The sequence below is a fragment of the Sus scrofa genome, chromosome 9 (genome assembly GCF_000003025.6).
Source record: "Sus scrofa isolate TJ Tabasco breed Duroc chromosome 9, Sscrofa11.1, whole genome shotgun sequence".
Lineage (NCBI taxonomy): Eukaryota > Metazoa > Chordata > Mammalia > Artiodactyla > Suidae > Sus > Sus scrofa.
The window spans coordinates 81,968,246-81,991,683 of NC_010451.4; the positions used below are offsets into that span (position 1 = coordinate 81,968,246).

The window sequence follows — 23,438 nt, forward strand, 5'->3', positions numbered from 1 at the left end:
TTTTTTCCAATTAATGGCATCAGTACTTTGAATAGCATAACAAGTAGATTAAATTTATTGTTATTTCAAGAGAGAGAAGTGATTTTATGACAATATATGTGTATGATAAAGAAAATCCAAACCTATAATTCAGAATAGCCAAACCATTATACTTTATGGGTAATGTTACTATTATTAAGATATTGTTTCATTTTTTTATAACAGGGTCTAATCAAACAGATTTTTTGAAGATAATAGCTTGCTTAGAGAATACTAGAGAAATGGGCTGGAAAAACCATTTACAAATGTAATAGGGCATAGGAAAACAACTCAGCATGATTTATTTTGAGGATTATTATAATAGTATTTTTCAAGATAAAGCATATTAATTAGATAGATCTAAATTTTATATGATCTATCCTGATTTGTTTTATGTCATTATGGTTTATTTCACTATGAAAAACACTTTTGTCAATTATATGTAAACAAATTGCTAATTCATTCAGTGTATCACCATATGTCATCAATGTATTTGACCAATAGGCCCTACAAAAAAGCTAATGTTTCATTAAATAATTTTAATTTCTGCTCCTAATTTAAGTAGATGTCTTAAATTTTATCACACGATCTATATAGAGGGATTTGTTATACTGGGGGAGTCAATATTTGAAATAACTTTTAAAAATTTAAATTATAAAATGAAATATACAGATTGAAGGGGGGAAATTAACATTTTTGGTGTTTATCTCCCAAGACTTATTTGGTACGAATGTAGTCATTCCTAGAAGAGAAAAATAATGTTGTATTCCATAATCTGATTTAGTAACTACAATATACCATGAATGTCAGAGAATGTATTCCTGCATTTTAATATTGTTTAGAGACTATTTTATCATTATGGATACATCAAAACCATTGAATCAAGCAGCAGTTACTGGATATGCACAATTGACTTTTTATGTTATTTGAAAAATGCTATTATAAACATAGTATCCTCACACTTTAAATATTTCTCTAGATAGATATTTAGAAGTGAAATTCCTAAAAACAAATGCATGTGAATTTTTAACATGGTTGAGATAAATTACCAAATTTTCTCATAAGAAGATTCTACCAATATACATACACATCTTCAGGATACGAATATGCCCAACTCCCTGTAGCTTTGCCAACTCCAAGACTATTTCTTAAAAGCACAATAAAATGATTTTTTTGATACCCCCAAGACTGGAGCATCATCAAATATTAGCATAATTAGACACATAAAGTAAGTCACAGAACATAAAAACCCGTTGAAATTATTAATTTATAAATACATGGTTAAAAAATAAAATGTGATACTTACGGAAACAGTCACCTCCACTTTCAATTTCATCAGGGCCACATGGGTATAAATTCTCATCAGAAATAGCTACAAAAGGTTAAGATTTTTAAAGTTATTTAACTGATTAAATTGATAGGTGATAGATTGCCAAGATGACAATGCTTTGGAAAAGTGTGTTTTAATACAGACTTAGGCTTAATTGTTCTCATTTTTTTTCATAACTTTTTCCCTTTTCAGGATGAGATCAAATGGAAATATTCTGGGGATCATATATTGAAACAATGAATAGCTTTCATATCTTAGATTCCAAATTTCAGTCTACATTATAATGCAATGTACATTGTAATGTAATGTTTAGTCTACATTGTAATGTAATTTTTAAACATTACAATGTCAAGAAATTTATACAACAGTTGGTTCCGTACCCCCTTCCTTGGGAATTACCTTCCCCATGATCATGCACAGGGTAATAGAAATGAGTCTACAGCTGTCATGGTAATACTGTAATCCAATGATAAGCTCAGTTCATTGGGTAACTATTTGATCAAACATAGGCTCATCAGATTGCTTTTCAGAAGAATTTAGAATTTAAAATGAGAGATGATTTGAAAATTGAGTTAATGAAGGAGATTTGTAGGAATGAATGTCTATAGACTCCTATGATCATAGAAATTTTTTATTGCCCACACCTTCTGAGGCCTTCTATTTGACTCCTCCTCAGAGTCAATTAAATATCCTAAAATCTTAGTGTTGATCTTTTTTAAAAATATTACTTCAGGAGTTCCCATCGTGGCGCAGTGGTTAACGAATCTGACTAGGAACCATGAAATTGCGGGTTCGATCCCTGCCCTTGCTCAGTGGGTTAACGATCCGGCGTTGCCCTGAGCTGTGGTGTAGGTTGCAGACGCGGCTTGGATTCCGCATTGCTGTGGCTCTGGCGTAGGCCAGTGACTACAGCTCTGATTTAACCCTTAGCCTGGGAACCTCCATGTGCCGCAGGTGAGGCCCTAGAAAAGGCAAAAAGACAAAAAGACAAAAAAAAAAAAAAAAAAAAAATTACTTCTACTTGTTTTCTGTTATTTGAAACCCAACTTTTTTCATTTGCATTTGAATTGGAGTTCATTTTTCTGTATATAGATATCTGATTTGTTGAAAACACTATACAGTTATTTTCCACAGAACTATGTTCTCTGTTGAAAATCAGTTAATTGTGTATGTATTATTTTATTTCTGCACTTCGCTTTTTTCCTTCAATTTGTCTATCTTAATGCTAATGTAACCCTTTGAGATTATTGTAACTCTAGAGTAGTCTGAAAGTCACTGTAATTTGTCCAACATTTTTTCTTGTCAAAATAGTTTTAGACATTGTAGGTATTTTGTATTCCCAAATAAATTTTTTTTGTTTATTTATTTATTGGTTGCATCCATGGCATGTGGAAGTTCCCAGTCAGAGATTGAACCTGTGCCATAGCAGCTACCTGAGCTGTTGCAGTGCCAAAGCCAGATTCTTAACCCACTGCACAAGGGAACTCCCTCTATATAAAATTTAGAATAAACTTGTCAGTTTCCATGAAAAGTTTTTGGGATCTTGATTAGTACTCTTTTAGAGCTAAAAACCATTTTGAGGAAGCTTGACATCTTAAGATGGAGTCCTTTGATCCCTGAACATGTTTTATCTCTTTTTTTAATTTTAGGTGTTCTATAATTTCAGCAAAATTTTATAGTTTTCATTTTACATATTTTGTACATCTTTTCCTATATTTACACCTCATTTCTAGCGTAAAGAAATACAATTAATTTTTAGATGTTGATCTTTTTTTTCAGGATCGCTAAAGTCACTTGATAGCTCCTGCAGCTATTTTGTAGATTCCACTGGATTTCCCAAACAGATGATCATGTCATATGCATTTATATTCATGAGGGATATTGTTCCAGTTTCCTTTTCTTGTAATGTCTTTGTCTGGTTTTACTTTCAGAATAGTGCTGGTTTTACCAAAGTTTATAAGTAGTTCCTCCTCTTTATTTATATGGGAAGAGTTGCATAAAATTGGTATTATTTCCTTCTTGAATGTTTGGAAGAATTCCAGAGCCATCTGGGCATGAGCTTTTGTTTGTTTTATTGTAGTATAGTTGATTTACAGTGTTGTTAGTTTCAGGTGTACAGCAAAGTGATTCAGTTATACATTTATATAACTATTCTTTTTCAGATTCATTTCCCTTATTTATTACAAAATAGTATATAGTTCTATGTGCTATACAGTAGATCTTTGTTGGTTATCTATTTTATATCTAGTGATATGTTTATTTTAATCCCAAACTCCTGACTTATCACTCTCCTCCCTTTCCTTTTTGGTAACCGTTAAGTTGTTTTTTTGTTTTTTTGTTTTTTCTGTTTGTGGATCTATTTCTGTTTTGAACAGAACATAAGTTCATTTGTACCATTTTTTTTCAGACCCCACAAATAAGTGATGTCCTACGATAGTTGTCTTTACCTGGCATACTTCACTTAGTATAATAATCTCTAAGTCCATCCATGTTTCTGCAAATAGCATTATTTCATTCCTTTTAATGGTTAAGTAATATCCCATTGCATACACACACACACACACACACACACACACACACACATCATATCTTTATTCATCTGTCGATGGACATTTAGGTTGCTTCTCTGTCTTAGCTATTGTAAATAGTGCTGCAATGAATATTGGGATGCATGTATCTTTCCAAAGTATAGTTTTTTTCTGGATATCTGCTCAGGACTGGGCTTGCAGGATCATATGTTAACACTGTTTTTAGGAGGGATAAATTTCAACTAGAAATACAATCCACTTAAAAGATATAGGGCCTTTGAAGTTATTTATTTTAAGTGAGATTTGGTTTTCTGTGCTTCAAGAAATTTGTCTACTTAATTTAAATTTAGTTCATGGGTGGAAGTTATTCATAATAATACTTTTCTCATCCTTGTAATATCTGTAGAATCTGTAGTTGTATCACCTCTCTTGTTCCTATACTGGTAATGTCTATCTTATCTTTTTGACAGATCAAATTGTCTTGTGAATTATTGATTTTATTGAATTTCTAAAATAAACCAGTTTTTTATTTTCTTGAGTTTTTTTTTTTTTTGCCAAGTTTTCTCTTTTTTACTGGCAAATCAGAGAGGATAATTCATGTGTATGTGTGAATAAACATTCTGTTTCAATAATTTTTTTCAGTCTGATCATTATTTCCTTTTGACTGCCTACTCTGGGTCTCATTTGTGTTTCTTTTTAGTCTCAGTGTATAAGCTAAGGTCTTTAATTTGTGACCTTTCATGTTTTCCAAAATAAATGTTAAGTGGCTTTTTCTTTTAGTTAACTTCAAGCTTTTTCTAATATGTTAATTTCCTTAATTTAGGGCCCAGAATGCATTTATCTTGGTAAATTTTTCATATGCATTTGTAAATAACCTGAATTGTTCTATCATTTGTGGGATCTTCTCTAAGTGTCAGAGCAAGTTGGTTGATAAGAGTTCTTCTAGTTTCCTCCATTTTTGCTGTTTTTGTTTCTACAAACTCATTTATTGATAGGTGGGTATTAATCTCCAACATAGACTGTAGATTTGTCTATTTCTTCTTGAATATCAGTAAGTTTTGCTTCATGTATTTTGAATCTCTGTTATTAGGTACGTAAGTATTTAGAATTTTTATGTTCTACTGTTGAGGCTTTTTTCATTAGAAAATGAACTTTGTTTTTCCAGGTAATATTCTTTTCTCTGTAATTTACTTTGTCTAACTTAATGTAGCCATTCAAGATTTCTAGTGATTTGTGTAAGAAAGTATATCATTTTCTATTCTTATACTTCGACTTCATTTTTAAAATTATTAAAGTTGGCTTTTCTAGGCAGCCTATAGTTGAAAGTCTTGTTTTTTGATCCAATTTGACAATTTCTGACTTTCAGTTGATGTGTTTGGACCATTCTTATTTAATTATTGATATTGTAGGGTTTATATTCACTGTGTTGCTATTTTCTACTTGTCCTATTGGCACCTCTCATCTTTTTCTGCCCCTTAAAAACAGGGTATACTTTATGATTCCATTTTATATCCCTTGTTGGCTGATTGGCTATAACATTTTAATTTTTTTTAGTGGGTGCTATAGGATTTATAGCATACATTCTTAATTTCTCACAGCCTATTTTCTTTTGTTTTATAATTTTATTAAAGAACAATTGATTTACAGTGTTAATTTCTGCTGTACAGCAAAGTGACTCATATATATATATACACACACATATATATATATATTCTTTTTCATATTCTTTTCCATTTTGAGTTCTCACAGGTTATTGAATATAGTTCCCTGTGCTATATAGTAGAACATTGTTGTTTATCCATCTTATATATAATAGTTTGTCTCTGATAATCCAAATATCCCAATCCTTCCCTTCCCTAATCCCTCCCTCTTGACAACCACAAGTCTGTTGTCTATATCTGTGAGTCTGTTTTTGTTTCAGATATGTTAATTTGTATTCTATTTTAAATTCTACACAAAAGTGATAGTATATTGTATTTATCTTTCTTACTTCTTTTAATGTAATAATCTCTAGATCCATCCATGTTGCTGCAAATAATATTTCATTTTTTGGACAGCTGAGTAATATTCCATTGTCTGTATACACTCCATATCTTCTTTATCCATTCATCTATTGATGGACATTTAGGTTATTTCTATGTCTTACAGCCTACTTTCAATTGATATGTTGCCTCTTCATGTATAGCACAAGGACCTAACTACATTGCTAACTAAAAATACAGAAAACATGAGAAATATATTTCCCATGGATTATTCTAAAAAATACACATATGTCAATCTTTTTGTTTCAATGGTATTGATTAAAATTATAATATTAAATCAATGTTTCTTTTCTTATTTGGCTTCTAAAAGTTGCTAAGGGTAGATAAGTTGTGTGAAAATGACAGAAATTACAAAAGACCAAATCCAATCATGAGAATATACTATTAAAGTGAAAGCAATTTTCTTAATTTTTGCTGTTTTGATGGTGTTTAAGCTAAATATGAGTCACTGTTACCTATTCAATAACCATAAGTTTGGGAACAGAAATATGTTCAAGTAAAAACTCCATTTCATAGATTGCCTTTGACGATGAACCAGAGATGAGCCAGAGAATTCTGAAGTAATTGTGATAAGGCTATTCCTAAGCAATCTCCATAAGTGGGGGGTACAGGCAAGTTTAAGTTAGCACTATACCTCTATTACCCTTTGGGGTTTCCCTTTTATCCTGTCTAAAATGAAATATAAAGGCTAAACCTGGACCTTCATCCTGTCACCATAAAGGAAAAGCCTAGAGACACACAGAGACCTCAGCTTGACATGATATACTGGCCAAATCACCATCATTAGGGAACATCTGTTTCAGATTCTTGGTAAGCAAGAAAAAGAAACTCTTAAGTGGATTAAATGACATTTTTGTTTGCTAACTATGAAGTTTAATTCAAGTCTATATGCTACTTCAAAGTAAGCTTTTACTGGCAAATCAGAAAGGATAATTCATGCAAACATCTAAATAATAACTTGTACACTGAGTAAAAAATAATCATCTCCCAGAAATTCTCCTTCCCTAAAACCAGTAGGAAGACTTGAATATGGAGAATGAGAGAAATAATTTTGACTCTTCCAAGGCTGAGAAATTGAATGGGCAGTAATGACATTAACAAAACAGCAAATATTTTTAAGTTTTAAAGGCATGCATGAAGTGCAAATTTTAAATATTGAGGTAAATAAATTTAGCATAAGCAATAAACAAAATTTCTGTTGAATTGATGATTTATATTTTATGGTATTCTCTGGCATAAAAGATTTTTTTTTTCATTTTAAACTGTTGCCAATATTTCTTAAACTAATGTAAGTATATTGCTGTTTTGTTCCACTGAAACATCTGCAGAGTTTTATACAAATATTTGGTAATATTACTTGAAATTTTATAACAATTAACTATTTTTTGATGGCAAGAGTATAGAAAAATACTTTTAAAAGACATTTTTCAAAATATCTCATCCTAGCCACTCGATGAAGCTAACACATCTCTCTGGATTTTCTCCTTCCCAGTGAATGACATTGGCTCTACTAACTGAGCAGATGCTGCCTTTCTTTATTGAGCATATTGCTTGCATCTAGATTTAGTTGGCCAGCAGCTGTGTAAGCAAAGGAGAAATTTACTGGCTAACTCTCTAAGTATAATTCTCCAAAGACTTCTCAATGCATGGAGAATAAAATGCAGAGCTCCTTAAATATTAGGCTCTGCTGCCCTTCCCACTCCATGTCTTGCTATGCTTTCCCTCACGCCCTGAGATCCAGCATCTTTGCCTGTCTTCACTCCTGTGAGCACATCTAATAGCCTTAAGGCCTTCCATGTGCTATGGATCCTATCTGGGATGTTCTTCCCCTCCCTCTCTATCCAACCAAGGTCTGTTTACCTTCAAACTCTCAGTGTTAATGTCCTGCTCTCCGAAAAAGGCTCTACTACCCTTACCTCCAGTATTCTATAAAACTTTTAATCTTTTCATTCATAATTTAAATAATTAATTAAAATTAATTGTAATGTATAATTCCATGTGTATTCTTTGCCATTGTTTCACTGTATCTGTGTCATTCGGGGTTTTCTAATTTGGAGAGTCTAATAATCTCAGGATAAAAATGTTCATGAGTCTTACCCATACGATTATTATTTGATTCACAATGTTTGCCTAGTTTTAAAACACTAATCCATAGCAGTATGTCCCAGCATTTTCAGTCTCCTACATACAAAGAGCCCAGATAATGTATTGGAAGGGGGTTGATTTCCTCCTATAACCTGGTCATATATCAGCACACCCCGGCCTCACCGTCCATCGGGAATAAATCCCTTACTTATCAGTTTCATTCTTGTATAAACAGTCCAAGTTAAAAAAAAAAATCACTATTATATAGTTTCTTTCTATTTTGAGCTCCTTGCATCAGGGGAGTTGGGTCACTAGTTCTATTAAATACTTCAATTAAATATACATTTGTCAAGTCCCTACTTTGTTTAGGATACAAAGTCTTGAGACCGTGATGTAAAGGGTATATCGTTTGCTTTCAAAGAATTCACAGTCATTATTGAGCACAGAGAAAAGTAAACAAAAGAATTTAAATGGGTTCAATAATCTACGGTGAGCTCCATAATCGTATATTTTGGAGCTTCCAGCAAGGGCCCCCATTCTCTAACATCCTTAGTCAGTAGCATGGTCAGTGTTGGGGTCATCAGTCTTATGTGTACTTTATATCTGTATATTTCATGTCCCTTCTTAGATAACAGGCCAAAATATAACTCAATTCCTCTCTCTCTCTCTCTTCAGCCAATGTCTTTGTACTTAGCTTTTCCATTTCAATTGCTCAAGCAAAAAACTAGATGTTCTTGGTTCCTTTCTTTCCATCTTTCCACTTTCTCCCATACATAAGCTCTGCCTGCCAAAAACATTTCAACTCATTACTTTCTTTCTTTTGCCAGCAGTCGAGGCCATTTTCACTTCCTCCAACCTGTAAGCCACTACCATCTTCTATAGAATTAATGTGACAGCTTCCTATATAGAGTCTTACTGTAGGAATAGTAGCCTTTTAAATACAATCCTTGGATCATGTTATTCACCTATTTAAAACTTTATTACAGTTATGACTAAATGTAAGTTTTTGCTACGGTCATCAGACCCTACAGATTCTATTCCCTTTCAACTTCTCTGACCTCATTTTCCAAAGCTCATGCTATCAGTCTGTTCCTGCCATGTTGATTTTCCTTCAGTTCCTTGAGTGGCCATCTCTACCGCTATTTAAGGACATTTGCATTCACTGTTCTTTTTACCTGGAATGCTCTTTTCCCATATCTTTCTCAACTGGCTTATACTCTTCATTCAGAACTCAGTTTAAGCTCATCACCTATTCAGATTGACATTTCACAGGTTCCCTTTGAAGGATAGCATCTCTGTGCCAGTCAATCTTTATTGCATTGACTAGTTTTCTTTAATCTACAACACTTATTGCTTTCGAAAATAATTTTACTTTTGCTTTGTTATAAACATTTTATTTTAAAATAATTTAGGTTCACATGAAATTTGCAAAATAACATAGAGCTATTCCATATACCTATATCCATCTTCCACCAGTACTCCTTTATTACAAAATCAAGATACATACGTCAAAACTAAGACATTGTCTCTAGGACTCTACTCTTAAAAAAACTAAAGACTGTGCAGATTTTACTAGTTTTCCATGGAAGTTCTTTTCTGCTTCAGTTATCCAATCCAGAATGCCATCACAGTTTCCTTAGACCTTTCTAGTCTTTGGCAATTTCTTACTCTTTCATGGTTTTCCATGATTTTGACACTTCTGAAGAGTACTATTCAGGTATTTTGCAGAACGTTTCTCCATTTGGGTTTATATGAGCTTGCTTATAATTACACTGGGGTTATGCCTTTTGAGGAAGAATACCACAAAGGAGAAGGGTCCATTTTATTGCCTGTTATCAGCAGATAAATAACATCAATATGCATTATCACTGCAATATTAACCATTGATACTTTCATATTAACAAATATTTTGAGGATTCTAAAATCTTAGCAAAGAATCCTGAACAAATCTGGCCAATTTAAATCAGAAATTTAACCTAATTACAGTGATAATAGTAAGCCAGATCTCTCACTAAGAGTTGCATTAGGTCCATACACCCTAGCCAGAGGATGGCAAAAAACCCACCAACACACAGAGTCCCATTATTAGCAGTTTATATGTATTACACATTTTTCTCACCTTCTGCGCAATATCCCATACATCCCTGAGTGGGCTGTAGCAAGTACACAAAAAACTTTCCACAGTTTCTCACAGACACTGGGATTTGAAAAAGACAGCAGTCTTTTGTAGTGCTAAATAAAAATTGCCATGTGGCACAAGCTGTCAGGTGCTTGATCTCCCCAGGTGGAGGCAGTGTTTCTGAATCTCTCAGAGATAGCCAGATGGGGGCTTGTGTTCCACAGTGGTTCATCTTTTGGATCAGAGAAGATGAAAGTTGAAAAGCCAGTTTAGTTTCATATGTGATAGATAAATCAACTTTGCATTTCCTTTTAAGCAGCCTTTTAAAATATTAAATTATCAATTATTTAAAAAATTTAATAACGGGTACCATAAAAGAAAAATAACTTTATGGAACAGTAAATTTAAGGGTAGATTTCTCATAATTCATATAATCTTTTCAAATTAAAATACCTTTCTTCCATTTATTACTCTTGTATTGTGAATAAGATAAATTCAGTGTCAGCTTACTAAAATAGTTGATACATTCAAAGATTTAAAAAAATCAATCTTCAGTCATCTTAACATATTGCACAAAGATAAACTGATCTAGGAGAATTCTTCAAAAATTTCTGGAAATAGTATTTGTAAGAAGTTAGTGCTCAGTAGAAGAGGCATCAAAAAATCAGAGGAGAGGAGTTCTCTTGTTGTGTGGTGGATTAAAGATCTGATTTTGTCACTCCAGTGGCCTGGATTGCTGCTATGGCATGGTTCAGTCCCTGACCTGGGCACTTTTACATGCCATAGGAATGGCCAGGAAAATTAAAAAATAAAAAATCAGGGGAGAAAGAAAAGATTGCTCAAAATCTGGTGACAGACAAATTGGTTGGCAATTTGAAAAAAAAAAAATGAAGTTAAGGCCTCACTTGAAGACAAATCTGGAGATCTTTTCTGAGTTCTTTTTACATCACATACCTGAAAAAGGAAATAATTCCCACTTCTGTATAATTTTTAAAATGTGGGTAATGTTAAGGAAAATGAATAATCCTTTTATTAAGCAGACAAGAACTAAAGCACTTAAAATATACAGTATTTTACTGTTTGCAAGTTATTGAGATTACATCAGCTCTTGAGAATGACTGACTGTAATCAAAAGTTGGCTGTCTGTCCTGCTATCTAGGAGTATTACATCTAAAAATATGTTTACTGTACTGTGTGATAGGAATTATGATGATAGACCATCTTATACTGTTGTTGTAAAAATGATACAAGATACTATAAGTAAAAATATTTGGTGACTGTTGATCACTACATTAACTGTTACTATTAGAGTACATGGGAATACTCCCTTGGATTAACTGAATCTTGATACAAAATTAAAATAGTATTTCAACATGAGAAACAAATTGATTGTAACAAGATCCAATCCTTATATGAGAAAATACTTAAGAAAAAATGGATGTAGTTCACATTAGTGAGTTGATACCTCAACACATTCGGTTGGCATCTTGGCAGGTCTGTCAAAGAGGAGAAATCGATACCATCCGGGAGAAAGGGCATTGTCACATATCAGGTCTTGAATGGCTGACTGCTGGAGGTGCAAGGAGTCAAAATGGACATTTCTATAAGGGCTCTGAAGAAACTGGTATCCCCCAGGAGAGCACTCCGGAGCTAGAATGAAAGATAGATGTCTTTATGTCTTTTATTTTCTTATTGACATAGTTCAGTCCTCAATTAAAATTGATTCTTGAAACAAAAACAGAGCAAATAGGAGTTCCCGTCGTGGCGGGGTGGTTGGCGAATCCAACTAGGAACCATGAGGTTGCCGGTTCGGTCCCTGCCCTTGCTCAGTGGGTTGACGATCCGGCGTTGCCATGAGCTGTGGTGTAGGTTGCAGACGTGGCTCGGATCCCGCATTGCTGTGGCTCTGGCGTAGGCCAGTGGCTACAGCTTCAATTCGACCCCTAGCCTGGGAACCTCCATATGCCGCGGGAGCGGCCCAAAGAAATAGCAAAAAGACAAAAAATAAATAAAATAAATAAATTTAAAAAAATAAAATTAAAAAAAAAAAACCAGAGCAAATAAACCTACAGGTGCACATGAAGACCGTATGAAATGCAATGGTCTCTTAGTAAAACAAAGATGACGTTAAGTTACACTTTCCATAAATACAATAAGCTGGTCAGCAAATTTTTTAGAATGTATTTTTGAAGTATTTGAGCTTCAAGGACTTTATGTTCATTTAATTTGTACAAGCAAAATTGCTGATTGCTGTTGAGTCAGGATTTGTTTATTTCTATTATCCAAAGGCATAGGCTTACAAAGATTCCTCTTGAGAATGGTCCTCCAGGTTTGAATTTTATTATTGATTCTCCATGACCTGCTTTCTGCCACAGAAGCCACATGCCCCCCAAATACCATCTCTGCCAGGTCCTGGAATGCAACAAATTAAACCAATCTTTAAATGCTAATAGAATTTTTATAAAATGCCCTCCTACTGAAGTTTCCTACATTTTTTTTTTTCTAGTGCAGGAAAAAAAAGTTTTCAATTTTTTTTCCTTTTTAAAATATCAAAGAAGTTTGTTTTCATTTCTAAGCACAAGAAAATGAATGGGGAGGAGGGGAACAGTTCTGAAGAAATAATAAGAAAAGACCATGGAAAAATAGACAGTTTTGAAGTTTTTTTAGGGAAGCCATTTTTTGAGCCTCAGTTGCTAGAAGATATTTTTTGGGGGGCGGGATCTTTTGTCTAAAAAAGAGCCACACCTAAAAAAAGGGCCACACCTGAGGCACATGGAGGTTCCCAGGCTCTGGGTCGAATCAGAGCTTTGCCACAGCCACAGTAATGCAGGATCTAAGCCGTGTCTGTGACCTACACCACAGGTCATGGCAGTGCTCGATCCTTAGCCCACTGAGCAAGGACAGGAATCAAACTTACATCCCCACAGACACCAGTTGGGTTCGTTAACCACTGAGCCACAATGGAAAACCCATGGCCTGGAAGATACTTTTTCTGTCAAATTCACAGAGGCAAAAAACAGAAAGGGTATCTTCCCAGCGTGAAGACAGAAGAGGAGGCAATGAAACAGTTATCTGAGAAATAGAGCTCTTATTTGAGGCTCCTGTCACCCAAATAATAAGAAACACAAGGAAATAGCCTTACTTGGAGTACCTTGTTGACATATTAGTGAGACAAGCTCTCAATATTAGATATTATATTTGTTCAAGGAATACACTATAATAAATAAAATATCTATGAAATAGAAAAGGAAGATGTAATCATTACCAAAGTACTTCACTGTGGAAAAAAAGAAATCATCTAACTGAACAAAATCCCCAAACATTTATTACATAATTATAGGTTAAAGAGTATTTATAAACAAAAATCAGTTTCCAAACAAGTTAACAAGGAGCACAATAAACTAGTGATATTAATATGCAAATCAATCTCATGTGTAGCTTAGAATTTCTTTGCTTTTCATTTTGTTGTTTATGGTTACAGCAACTAAACTGTTAAAAAAAGTTATTGTCTTACAAGAAAAAAATCTCCCTAAAGAATTTTTTTTAGCAAAGGATTTTAGGAATGACTACAAAAGGTTCTTTCTTTTGTTTCTAGTTTCACCAATTACATATGTCTCAAAAGGCTCTAGTGATTTTGACAGTCTCAATCTGTCAACACTAGATAAATATTTTATAAAATGCATGTGTATAGAAGTTAAGGGATGTGCTATCATTTCACTTAATTTTGAAATAATTTTAAGATCCTGTCATTATCAGAAGACTGCATGTGTTTGCAAACTAAGGAAAAATTATAAAAGAGATTACTAGTGAGATGTGCATGAATTATTGAAATGTTTTCTCTGATCTTTTCCTGAAATAGAATTTGGTCTTAGGGGAAAAAAGTTATTCTGTGTAGTATTTCTCCTTCCTAAGTGCTTTTACAGTTCTGATGCTTCCTTTGACTTTGCTGCTTTGAATAATTTTTTTCTAATCCAAAGCTAAAGATGCAAATGTGTAGACGCAATCACAGTAAGCCATGAACAATGCTAAAGAGCTGTATAATGTGTGCATCTGCAACCTACACCACAGCTCACGGCAACGCCAGATCGTTAACCCACTGAGCAAGGGCAGGGACCAAACCTGCAACCTCATGGTTCCTAGTCGGATTCATTAACCGCTGCACCATGATAGAAACTCCTATTTTTTATTTTTATTTACTTTTTATATAGAAGAAATTTCTCAATTTTATAATTCATAATATCTCATATTTTATATAATTTATTTAGTGGTTTTTTTCTCCACATCTACTTGTCACTCTTAAAATGTTCAAAATCTCTAGAAAAATTTTGAATCATTTTAGCAATTAATAAGCCATGCTCTTAAAAACTTCATTACAACCTTAAGTCTAGAATAGAGGATATAGTTAACTTTGGCTGGTTTGAATTCCCATTTGGCAATTTGGGGGCCTAACTCCTCGAGTACTAGAATAGTAACTCTACAAACCCGTTTCCCTACCCAAGGCAATCTACAGATTCAATGTAATCCCTATCAAATCACCAATGGCATTTTTCATGGGGCTAGATAAAAATATATTTTTTAATTTATATGAGAACAAAAAAGACCTCGAATAGGAAAAGCAATCCTGAGAAAGAAAAATGGAGCTGGAAGGATCAAGCTCTACGAACTTAGACTATACTACAAAGATACAATCATCAAAACAGTATGGCACTGGCACCCAAAAAAGAAATATAGATCAATGGAACAAGATAAAAAGCCCAGAAATAAACCCAAGCACATGAGGTCAATTAATCTATGTTGAAGGAGGCAAAAATATACAATGGACAAAAGACATAAGTGATGATGGGAAAACTATATGGACAGCTACTGCAAAAGAATGGAACTAGAACACTCTTTAACACCATACATAAAATTAAACTCCAAATGGATTGAAGACCAAATGTAAGACCAAATACTATAAAACTCTTAGAGGAAAATATAAGTGGAACACTCTCTGACATAAACTGCAACAGTATCTTCTCAGATCCACCTCTTAGAGTAACGAAAATAAAAATGGTAATAAGCAAATGGCACCTAATTAAACTTAAGTTTCTGCACAGCAAAGGAAACCATAAATAAAACAAAAAGACAATCCACAGAATTGGAGAATATATTTGCAAATGAAGCAACTGACAAGAGTTTAATCTCAAAATACACAAACACCTCCTGCAGCTCAATATCAAAAAGCAACCCAATCAAAAAATGGGCAGAAGATCTAAATAGACATTTCTCCAAAGAAGACATATAGATGGCTAAAAAAAACATGAACAGATGCTCAACATCACTAATTATTAGAGAACTGTTAATCAAAACTACTATGAGGTACCACCTTACACCAGCCAGAATGGCCATGACCCAAAATATGTTTTAAAAAATGTTACTAGAGGCAAGGAGGGACATTTTAGAACAATAAAATTTCACCCATGAGGAAGTTATTCAATTTTAAACATAAATACACCTATTACACATACATTAGACTATTAAGACAAACCTCAATAAATTTGAAAAGATGCAAATCATACAAATTATGTCCTTTTGCAATGGAATGAACATACAAATCAATAGCATAAAGAAATTTAAGAAATTTACAAATGTGTAAATTAGACAGCCTAGAAAGTCAGTGGGTCAAAGAAATGAAAATAGGAATGAGAAAATACATTGAAAAGAATTAAAATAAAGATACAACATACCACAATTTATGGACTGCTGTTAAAGCAATGCTTAAAGGAAAATTATAGATACATATGTCTATATTAAAAAAGAAAAAAAAACAATATAATAAACTAACCTTGCACCAGAAGATTGGAAAAAATAGAGCGTACTAGATCTAAACGAAGCAGAAAGAAAGGAATTTAAAAATTAAAGAGGAAATCAATGAAGTTGAGGTAGAAAAACAGTGAGAAAAATCAGTAAAACTGAAAGATATTTTCTAAAAAAATCAACAAAGTTGACATATTTCTAACTTTGCTGAGAAAAAAGAGAGAGGACTGACTTACTAGAATCAGAAATGAAATAGGGCACATTTTAGAGATCTTAGTAATACTAGTAATACTATTACAATTGCATGTCAGTACATTAGATAACATATAGAAGATTGATAAATTCCTTAAAAGACACAAACTACAAAGCTGACTCAAGAAAACATAAGGAATCCAAATAGATTTATATCATGTAAAAAAAATGAATTAATAAAAATAAAAACCACAGGCATTCAAAGGGAAAAGGCCAGGTGCAGATGGCACTAGAGTTCAATTCTACCAAACATTTCAAGAATAATACCAATTCTTCACAAATATTTCCAAAAAATAGAAAAATATGGAATACTACCAGATATGAGCCCAGTATTACCTTGCTACCAAAGCCAGAAAAATATATGAAAAGAAAAAAAAATTTGGAACCCTCACATACTGCTGCAGGAATATAAAACTGTACAATCACTTTGGAAAATATCTTGGCTATTCCTGAAATGGTTAAGCAGAATTACCCTATGATCCACTAACTCCCCTGCTAGCTATATTTCTAAACTAAAAAGGTGTCCATACAAAAACTTGTACCCAGATGTTTATAGTAGCAAATTTATAATAGCCAAAAGGTGGAACAACACAACTGTTCATCAGCTGGTCAATGTATATACAGAACACGCTATATACTTACAATGGAATATTACTTCATCACAAAAAAGACATGAAGTACTGATACCTGCTACAACATGGCAAGCCTTGAAAACACTATGCTAAATGAAAAAAAGTCAGTCACAAAAGACAATCTATTATACGATTCTATTTTGATAAAATATCCAGAATGGGCAAATCTATAGAGCAGAAAGTAGATTTGTGATTGCTTACAGTTGGGAAGGTGGAAAGAGTGAAGGAGGATGTAGGAGAAGGATAGCTAGAATATGGTATTTCTTTTTAAGGTGATAAAATTGTTCTAAAATTGACTGTGGTAATTGTTGCACATATTTGTGAATATGCATAAACTGTAGACTATTGTACACTATAATAAAACATTGTATACCATAAATGAGTGATCTGTATGGTATATGAACTATATCTTAATAAAGCTGTTTTTAAAAAGAAAAGCCTTATATTTTCCATATGTCTCCACTTTTATCTCTACTTCATTATAATAAAGAAGTTATTATAAACTTTATTATCAGCTTTACCATGATATGAGCTTAGAATCTGGTAACGGTTAATATTCACCTTCAGTAGAGAGATTGCAAGGCTATTTTACAGAGGCTAGAAAAGGTTATGTGATCATAGTAAACATTGAAGCAAATTCTTTTGTAAATATTGATTATTTTTCTGGAAACATTATATAAATTCAATGAGTGCATATTCAGTATATTACATGTATTTCTAATAGTTCTTCATGAAAATCTAGTAAATGTGTAAGCAAAGCAAAGAAGGCATAGTTCAGTTACAGCTTCTTAAGGTATTTCAGGAAATAACATTTGGGTTCTGATATTTTTTTTACAACTTTATATGGGGGAGTGCTTACCCCCACACTCTTTTTATAGAGAAAACTTACTTTAGTAAAATAGACCAAGACCAACAAGGTGATAAAACAAAATTATATGCTGAACACTTATAAATGTTGAACACAATCTTTTTTGAAAAGCTTCAGGTAATTTTACACAGATCCAATTTATTTCTGAAAAACATAAGGACATGTCTAAAAACAAGTCACCTTTCATTTAATGTTCCTGTTTATATGAACACAAAAACAGTCAGCAAGAGCTGACCAGTGTTTTAACTTCACTGTGTTTTAAACTATGTGTTCTTTGTCCTGGATTTAAGTGAGAGGAGAGCTATTTTCTCTTTAGAGATCTCTTTTGTAGTAGCAAAACTGATTCTAACAAATATATGAAAAACATCATACAGAAAACAACGTAATGAATTACTCTAGGGATAAAATGTTAATTTATTATTTCGGAGGTAGGGTAGGCGTGGTGTAGAAATGATACAGTTTGGAATTGAACTCCTTTTGACTATTTCAAGTCCATTGCCGTTAGGATATTTGGCAGATCCAGAAAAAGTTTCTTACAGTAAATTAAAGGGATCTTAAGGAAAGGAGATCAGCAGGAAACAAAGGAACAAAAACAAGACTGAGAATCTTAAGAGCAGAAGAGGAAGCAACAATAGCCAGTGCTGAAGGAAAACTGAAGAGCACCAAAGCTGCAAAGTGACCATTTCAAAGATGGCAGTATGAAAGAGCAGGGGTGGGTATGAGACAAATATAAGATGCAGCCATAAAGATGCACAGGCACGTTCCACGTGTCATCCAGGAAGTCATTAACCCCCCTTCTCCCGAAGGCCCAGGTGGCGCCCCTGCAGCTTCCATCGGCCAGCGCCCTACCTGGCCGACTTTTCCCAGGGGTCAGGAGCAAGGACACCAGCGTCAGCATCCAGATTCCGCCAGGCATCGCTATTGCCCCAGGTGAGACGAAGGGGTCGCAGAGCTCCGTCCGTGTGCGCGGGCAGGAGGGGCCACCTCAGCCCCTCCGTGCTTCTTTCACAGCACTCAGGCTGTCCCTGCTTGCACTTCGGGTCGCTGCGTGTTCTGGCTCTGGGGATAACGTCTCGAGCCTGGTGACTCCTCCTTCCCAAGCCCGCCAGCGTGCCTGAAAGTCACGCCCAACCAGTCCTAGGAGACCGCGTTGTGCCCTGCGCGTCGGACAGTGGTTCCACTAGTGTTTTGGTTAACAGTTGTCGCACATTCAGGGGGAAATACCCCAGGATATAACTTGGCATCTCGCGTCTCCATGTTCCAACAAATGCTTTGGAAAAACTTTGCTAATCCTAGAAACTCTTTAGATGGATTGCAAAATTCTGTTGGAGGGGCAGTGCTTCTGATTATACCTGCAGACGGACTCTTGGTAATCTGAGTGCTGATTTGCTTCTAAAGGTGCTTCTCAGAGGCTGTACCTGTCACCTTAGTCCTCAGTGATGAACGATAGGAGGAGGAAGTAGAAATTAATGTTGTGACAGTAGTAGCTCTCTTATTCTGTCCAAAACTGAGACAGAAAAATAAACATCAATTTTCTAATTATTTTTGTGAAATCACCAGAAATAATATTTATAATCAGGATTAAATCATATCGGGCTTTTTTGCAAATTTTTTGTCCAGTAATATCTGTAAAAATGCAATCAAATTTTATATACCTTCCTGGAGGACCACATCACAAACCTGACTTCCAGCAAACCATGAACACAAGCTAAAGTATAATGGGTTTCATTTGTTTTTTCAGTTTTGATTCATGAATACCAGTTAGAATTGTAACAGAGAATGAATTTTCTTCCATAGAAGTGAATTAAGATGGAAAAAGAAACCCTTAGCATAATTTAATTTTTTTTTTAAATCTCAATGGAAAATTCATCTAAACTGGTTTGAGTCCACAGAATATACTGAAGAAAAATTAGTTACAGGACTATGGGAAAGATAAAAAGGATTAAGGATGTTTTAACACACATTATGTAGTGAGGTTCATCAAAGTTTGGTGTAATATTCAAATTTAAAAAATTTTTATTTTTGAAAAGGAGGAAAAACAATGGCTTCATGGTACCCTAGTTATAAATAGCAAAGTTATGTGTAAATGCAGTAAATATCACTGAGAGAGAAATAGTACAGACTCTCAATGTGGAAGATAAAATGAAGCCAAGAATTTATAACTTGAGTGAAAATAAAAGCCTAATAGTGAAAAAATTCAAATAAGAATTTCCTTGAAAAAGGAAATGGCTCTTGTCAGGTTCATTTGCAAAATTATGATGAACTTATATGGGAAAACCTCCAAATTCAGGGGCCAGAAAGATGCAGTTATTAAGTGCACAAGGCTGAAATCAAGACATCTGGGTTCTAATCCTAGCTCTGCTACCTGTTTATTGGCTATGTCACCTTGGATGGAACACTTAACCCTTCTGAACCTCATTTTTTGTGTGTGTGTGTGCAGTGGAAATGATGTTATAATACCTACCCCATAGAGTTTAAGAAACAAGAGTCTGGAGTTCCTGTTGTGGCTCAGTGGTTAACGAATCCGTCTAGGAACCATGAGGTTGTGGGTTCCATCCCTGGCCTTGCTCAGTTAAGGATCTGGGATTGCCGTGAGCTGTGGTGTAGGTCGCAGACACAGCTTGGATCTGGAGTTGCTGTGGCTATGGCTGTGGCTGGCAGCTACAGCTCCAATTAGACCCCTAGCCTAGGAATCTCCATATACCGCAGGATCAGCCCTAGAAAAAGGCAAAAAGGCAAAAAGGCAAAAAAAAAAAAAAAAAAAGTCTATGTATGAGTTGGGGTGGGTGTGGAGGAGGAGGGGTTTGGAGAGAGAGTACTTAGTGTCTGGTACAGGATAGCTAACATGAATGTGTGTATATATACATATATATACATACATACATATATACACACATTCATGTTAGTTTACAGAAAATAAAACCAAGGTGCAAGACCATATAATTATACTTTTTCTTAAATCTTGTTATTATAGAAAAGTTCATCATTTCTCAGTGTTATCCTCTTATGGTGCTCAGTATAATTTGGAGTAACCTTACCAAAAACACACATTTATATAATATATGAATTTCTTGCCCCATGTATGTTTTACTAAATTAGAAAGCCTGGTCCTTACCAGGGATTTATCTCTTTTTTTGGTGGTGGGAAGAGAAGTTGGTAGAAATAGCATTAGGGGAAGAGAAGGGCATCAGCAAATCAATATTTGAGCTTAGCAACTGTGAATTTGATAATGTTTATTATGGCATGTCTTTAGGAAGTAATGTAAATAAGCGGGAAGAGGGGAACTGTATGCCTGGCATGAATGCTGGTTATAAGAATGACTCTCTCTCCATCCATGTTCATAGCAGCATTATTCATAATATCTAAAGCACAGGTGAAACGGAAGTGTTTACTGATGGATAAGTGGTAAGCAAAGTGTGGTATATACATACCATGGAATATCAGGAAATTGTAAAACGGGCTACAAACAGGAATGAACTGGCAGACATTATGCTAAGTGAAAAACACCAGTCACAAAAGGCCAAACACTGTATGGTTCCACACCTATATGAGGTCCTACAGCAGTCAAGTTTACAGAGACAGAAAATAGAACAGTGGTTGCTAGGGACTGGGAGAAGAAGACAATGGGGAGTTATTATTAAATGAGAACAGAGTTTTAATTTGGAAGATGAAAATTTTCTGGAAAAGGATGGTGGTGATGGTTGCCCAACGATGTGAATATACTAATTGCTACTAAATTCTGTACTTGAAATGGCTAAAATGGTAAATGTATGTTATATATACTTTGTTACAATAGAAAAAAAATAAGTAAAAAGAATGAACCAAAGAAATCTTGAGAAATAAAGAACAAAGCTGAAGAAATCATGCTACATAGCTTCAGACTATACTACAAAGCTAGAATGATCAAAAGAGCATGGTACTGGTGCAAAAACAGACACAATGGGACACAATAGAGGGCCCAGAAATAAACTCATGTATTTATGGTCACCTAATCTACCACAAAGGAGACAAGAATATACAGTGTAGAAGAGACTGATTCTTCAATAAGTGGTTCTGTGAAAACTGGACAGCTATATGTAAGGAATGAAATTAGAACATTTTCTCACACCATATACAAAAATACACTCAAAATAAATTAAAGACCTAAATGTAAGATCTGAAACCATAAAACTCTTTAGCATAAATCATGGCAACATTTTTTTGGATCTGTTTCCTAAGGCAAAAAAAAAAAAAAAAAAAGCAAACAAATGAGACCTAATTAAACTGAAAAGCTTTTGCACAGCAAAGAAACCACTGATAAAATAAAAAAAAAAAAACAGCCTACTGAATGAGAGAAAATATTTGCAAAGATATTACAGGTAAGGGGCTAATATACAAAATATATATAGCTCGTACAACTCAGTATCCAAAAAACCCCAAATAACCCAATTAAAAGATGAGCAGAAAATCTGAATAGACATTTTTCCAAAGATAATATACAGATGGTCAAAAGACACATGAAAAGATATTCAGCATTGCTAATCGTCATAGAAATGCAAATCAAAATCATAATGAGATATCACCTCATTCCTGTCAGAATGCTTATTGTCAAAAAGTCTTCAAATAACAAATTTTGCTAAGGATGTGGAGAAAAGGGAAACCTCATACACTGGGAATGAAATTATATTCAGCCACTGTGGAAAACAATATGTTTCCTCAGAAAACTAAAAATAGAACTACCATAGGACCCAGCAATTCTACTCCTGGGTATATATTCAAAGAAAATGAGAACAAATATTCAAAAGGGTACTGCATGTCAATGTTCATAGCAACATTATTTACAGTTGCCAAGATATGCAAAGCAACCTAAGTGTCCATCAACAGATAAATGGAATATAACTTGGCTATTAAAAAGAATGAAATTCTCCATTTGCAACAACATGGATAACCTGGAAGGCATTAAGCTTAGTGAAATAATCAGAGAAAGATAAACACTCTGTGTTATCACTTGTATGTGGAATTTTAAAAATAAAGCAAATAAATGAATGTAACAAAACAGACTCAGATACAGAGAACAAGCTAGTGGGGAGAAGGACAAGATAGGAATAGGGGATTGAAATGTACAAATTACAATGTATAAAATAAATAAGCAACAAGGATATTGTACAACACAGGCAAATATAGCCCCTGTTTTGTAATAACTTTAAATGAACTATAATCTATAAAAATACTGAATCACTGTGTTGCATACCTGAAACCATTATTGTAAATCAACTATACTTCAATAGAAAAGTAAAATAAAATAGAAAGAATGAATCTTTTATCCATCAGCCAGAAAGCAAGCCCTTTATTTAAACATATCTCAGCCTCATTGGCTCCAAGGAGGTTTCTTGGAAATGTTCAATAGAGTAGAAATGTTTCAATCCTTGATTGAGTTTATTTTCGGCATAAATTCAAATAGAGGTAACAACCTTATTACATATCAATCAACCATGCAAAACCACATAGATTGCAACATGGTGACGTTTTACCAGTTAAGTAGTTTTACTGTAGGTCATACTGCTTTACAGAAGACTGAGAAATTACTGCTTTTCAAAAGATTTTGTTTCTATGCCATTTATACAATAAAAGCAATTTTTATTTTTGCTTTTCTCCTTCCAGTTTTATTGAGATATATTTGACATATAGCACTGTATGAGTTTAGTAAACAGTATAATGATTTGATTTACATAATCATGAAATGATTACCATAATAAGTTTTGTGAACACCCGTCATCTTACATGGATAC

The 23,438-nt window shown here is 33.9% G+C and overlaps 1 protein-coding gene across 4 annotated transcripts in view; it reads right to left on the reverse strand.

Annotated features, from left to right (window-relative positions):
- VWDE (von Willebrand factor D and EGF domains) overlaps positions 1-18,861 on the reverse strand; it is a 70,141-nt gene extending 51,280 nt beyond the window's left edge. For 3 of the 4 annotated variants that reach the window (XM_013979735.2, XM_013979734.2, XM_013979733.2), the window contains exons 1-4: positions 18,520-18,861; positions 11,588-11,772; positions 10,123-10,354; positions 1,325-1,390 (exon numbers count right to left, since the gene is read on the reverse strand). In XM_013979735.2, coding sequence (XP_013835189.1) covers positions 1,325-1,390; positions 10,123-10,354; positions 11,588-11,772; positions 18,520-18,586 — 550 coding nt within the window. In that variant the 5' untranslated portion in view covers positions 18,587-18,861. The remainder of the gene's footprint in view (positions 1-1,324; positions 1,391-10,122; positions 10,355-11,587; positions 11,773-18,519) is intronic. The other variant, XM_021102436.1, reaches the window with a different exon arrangement.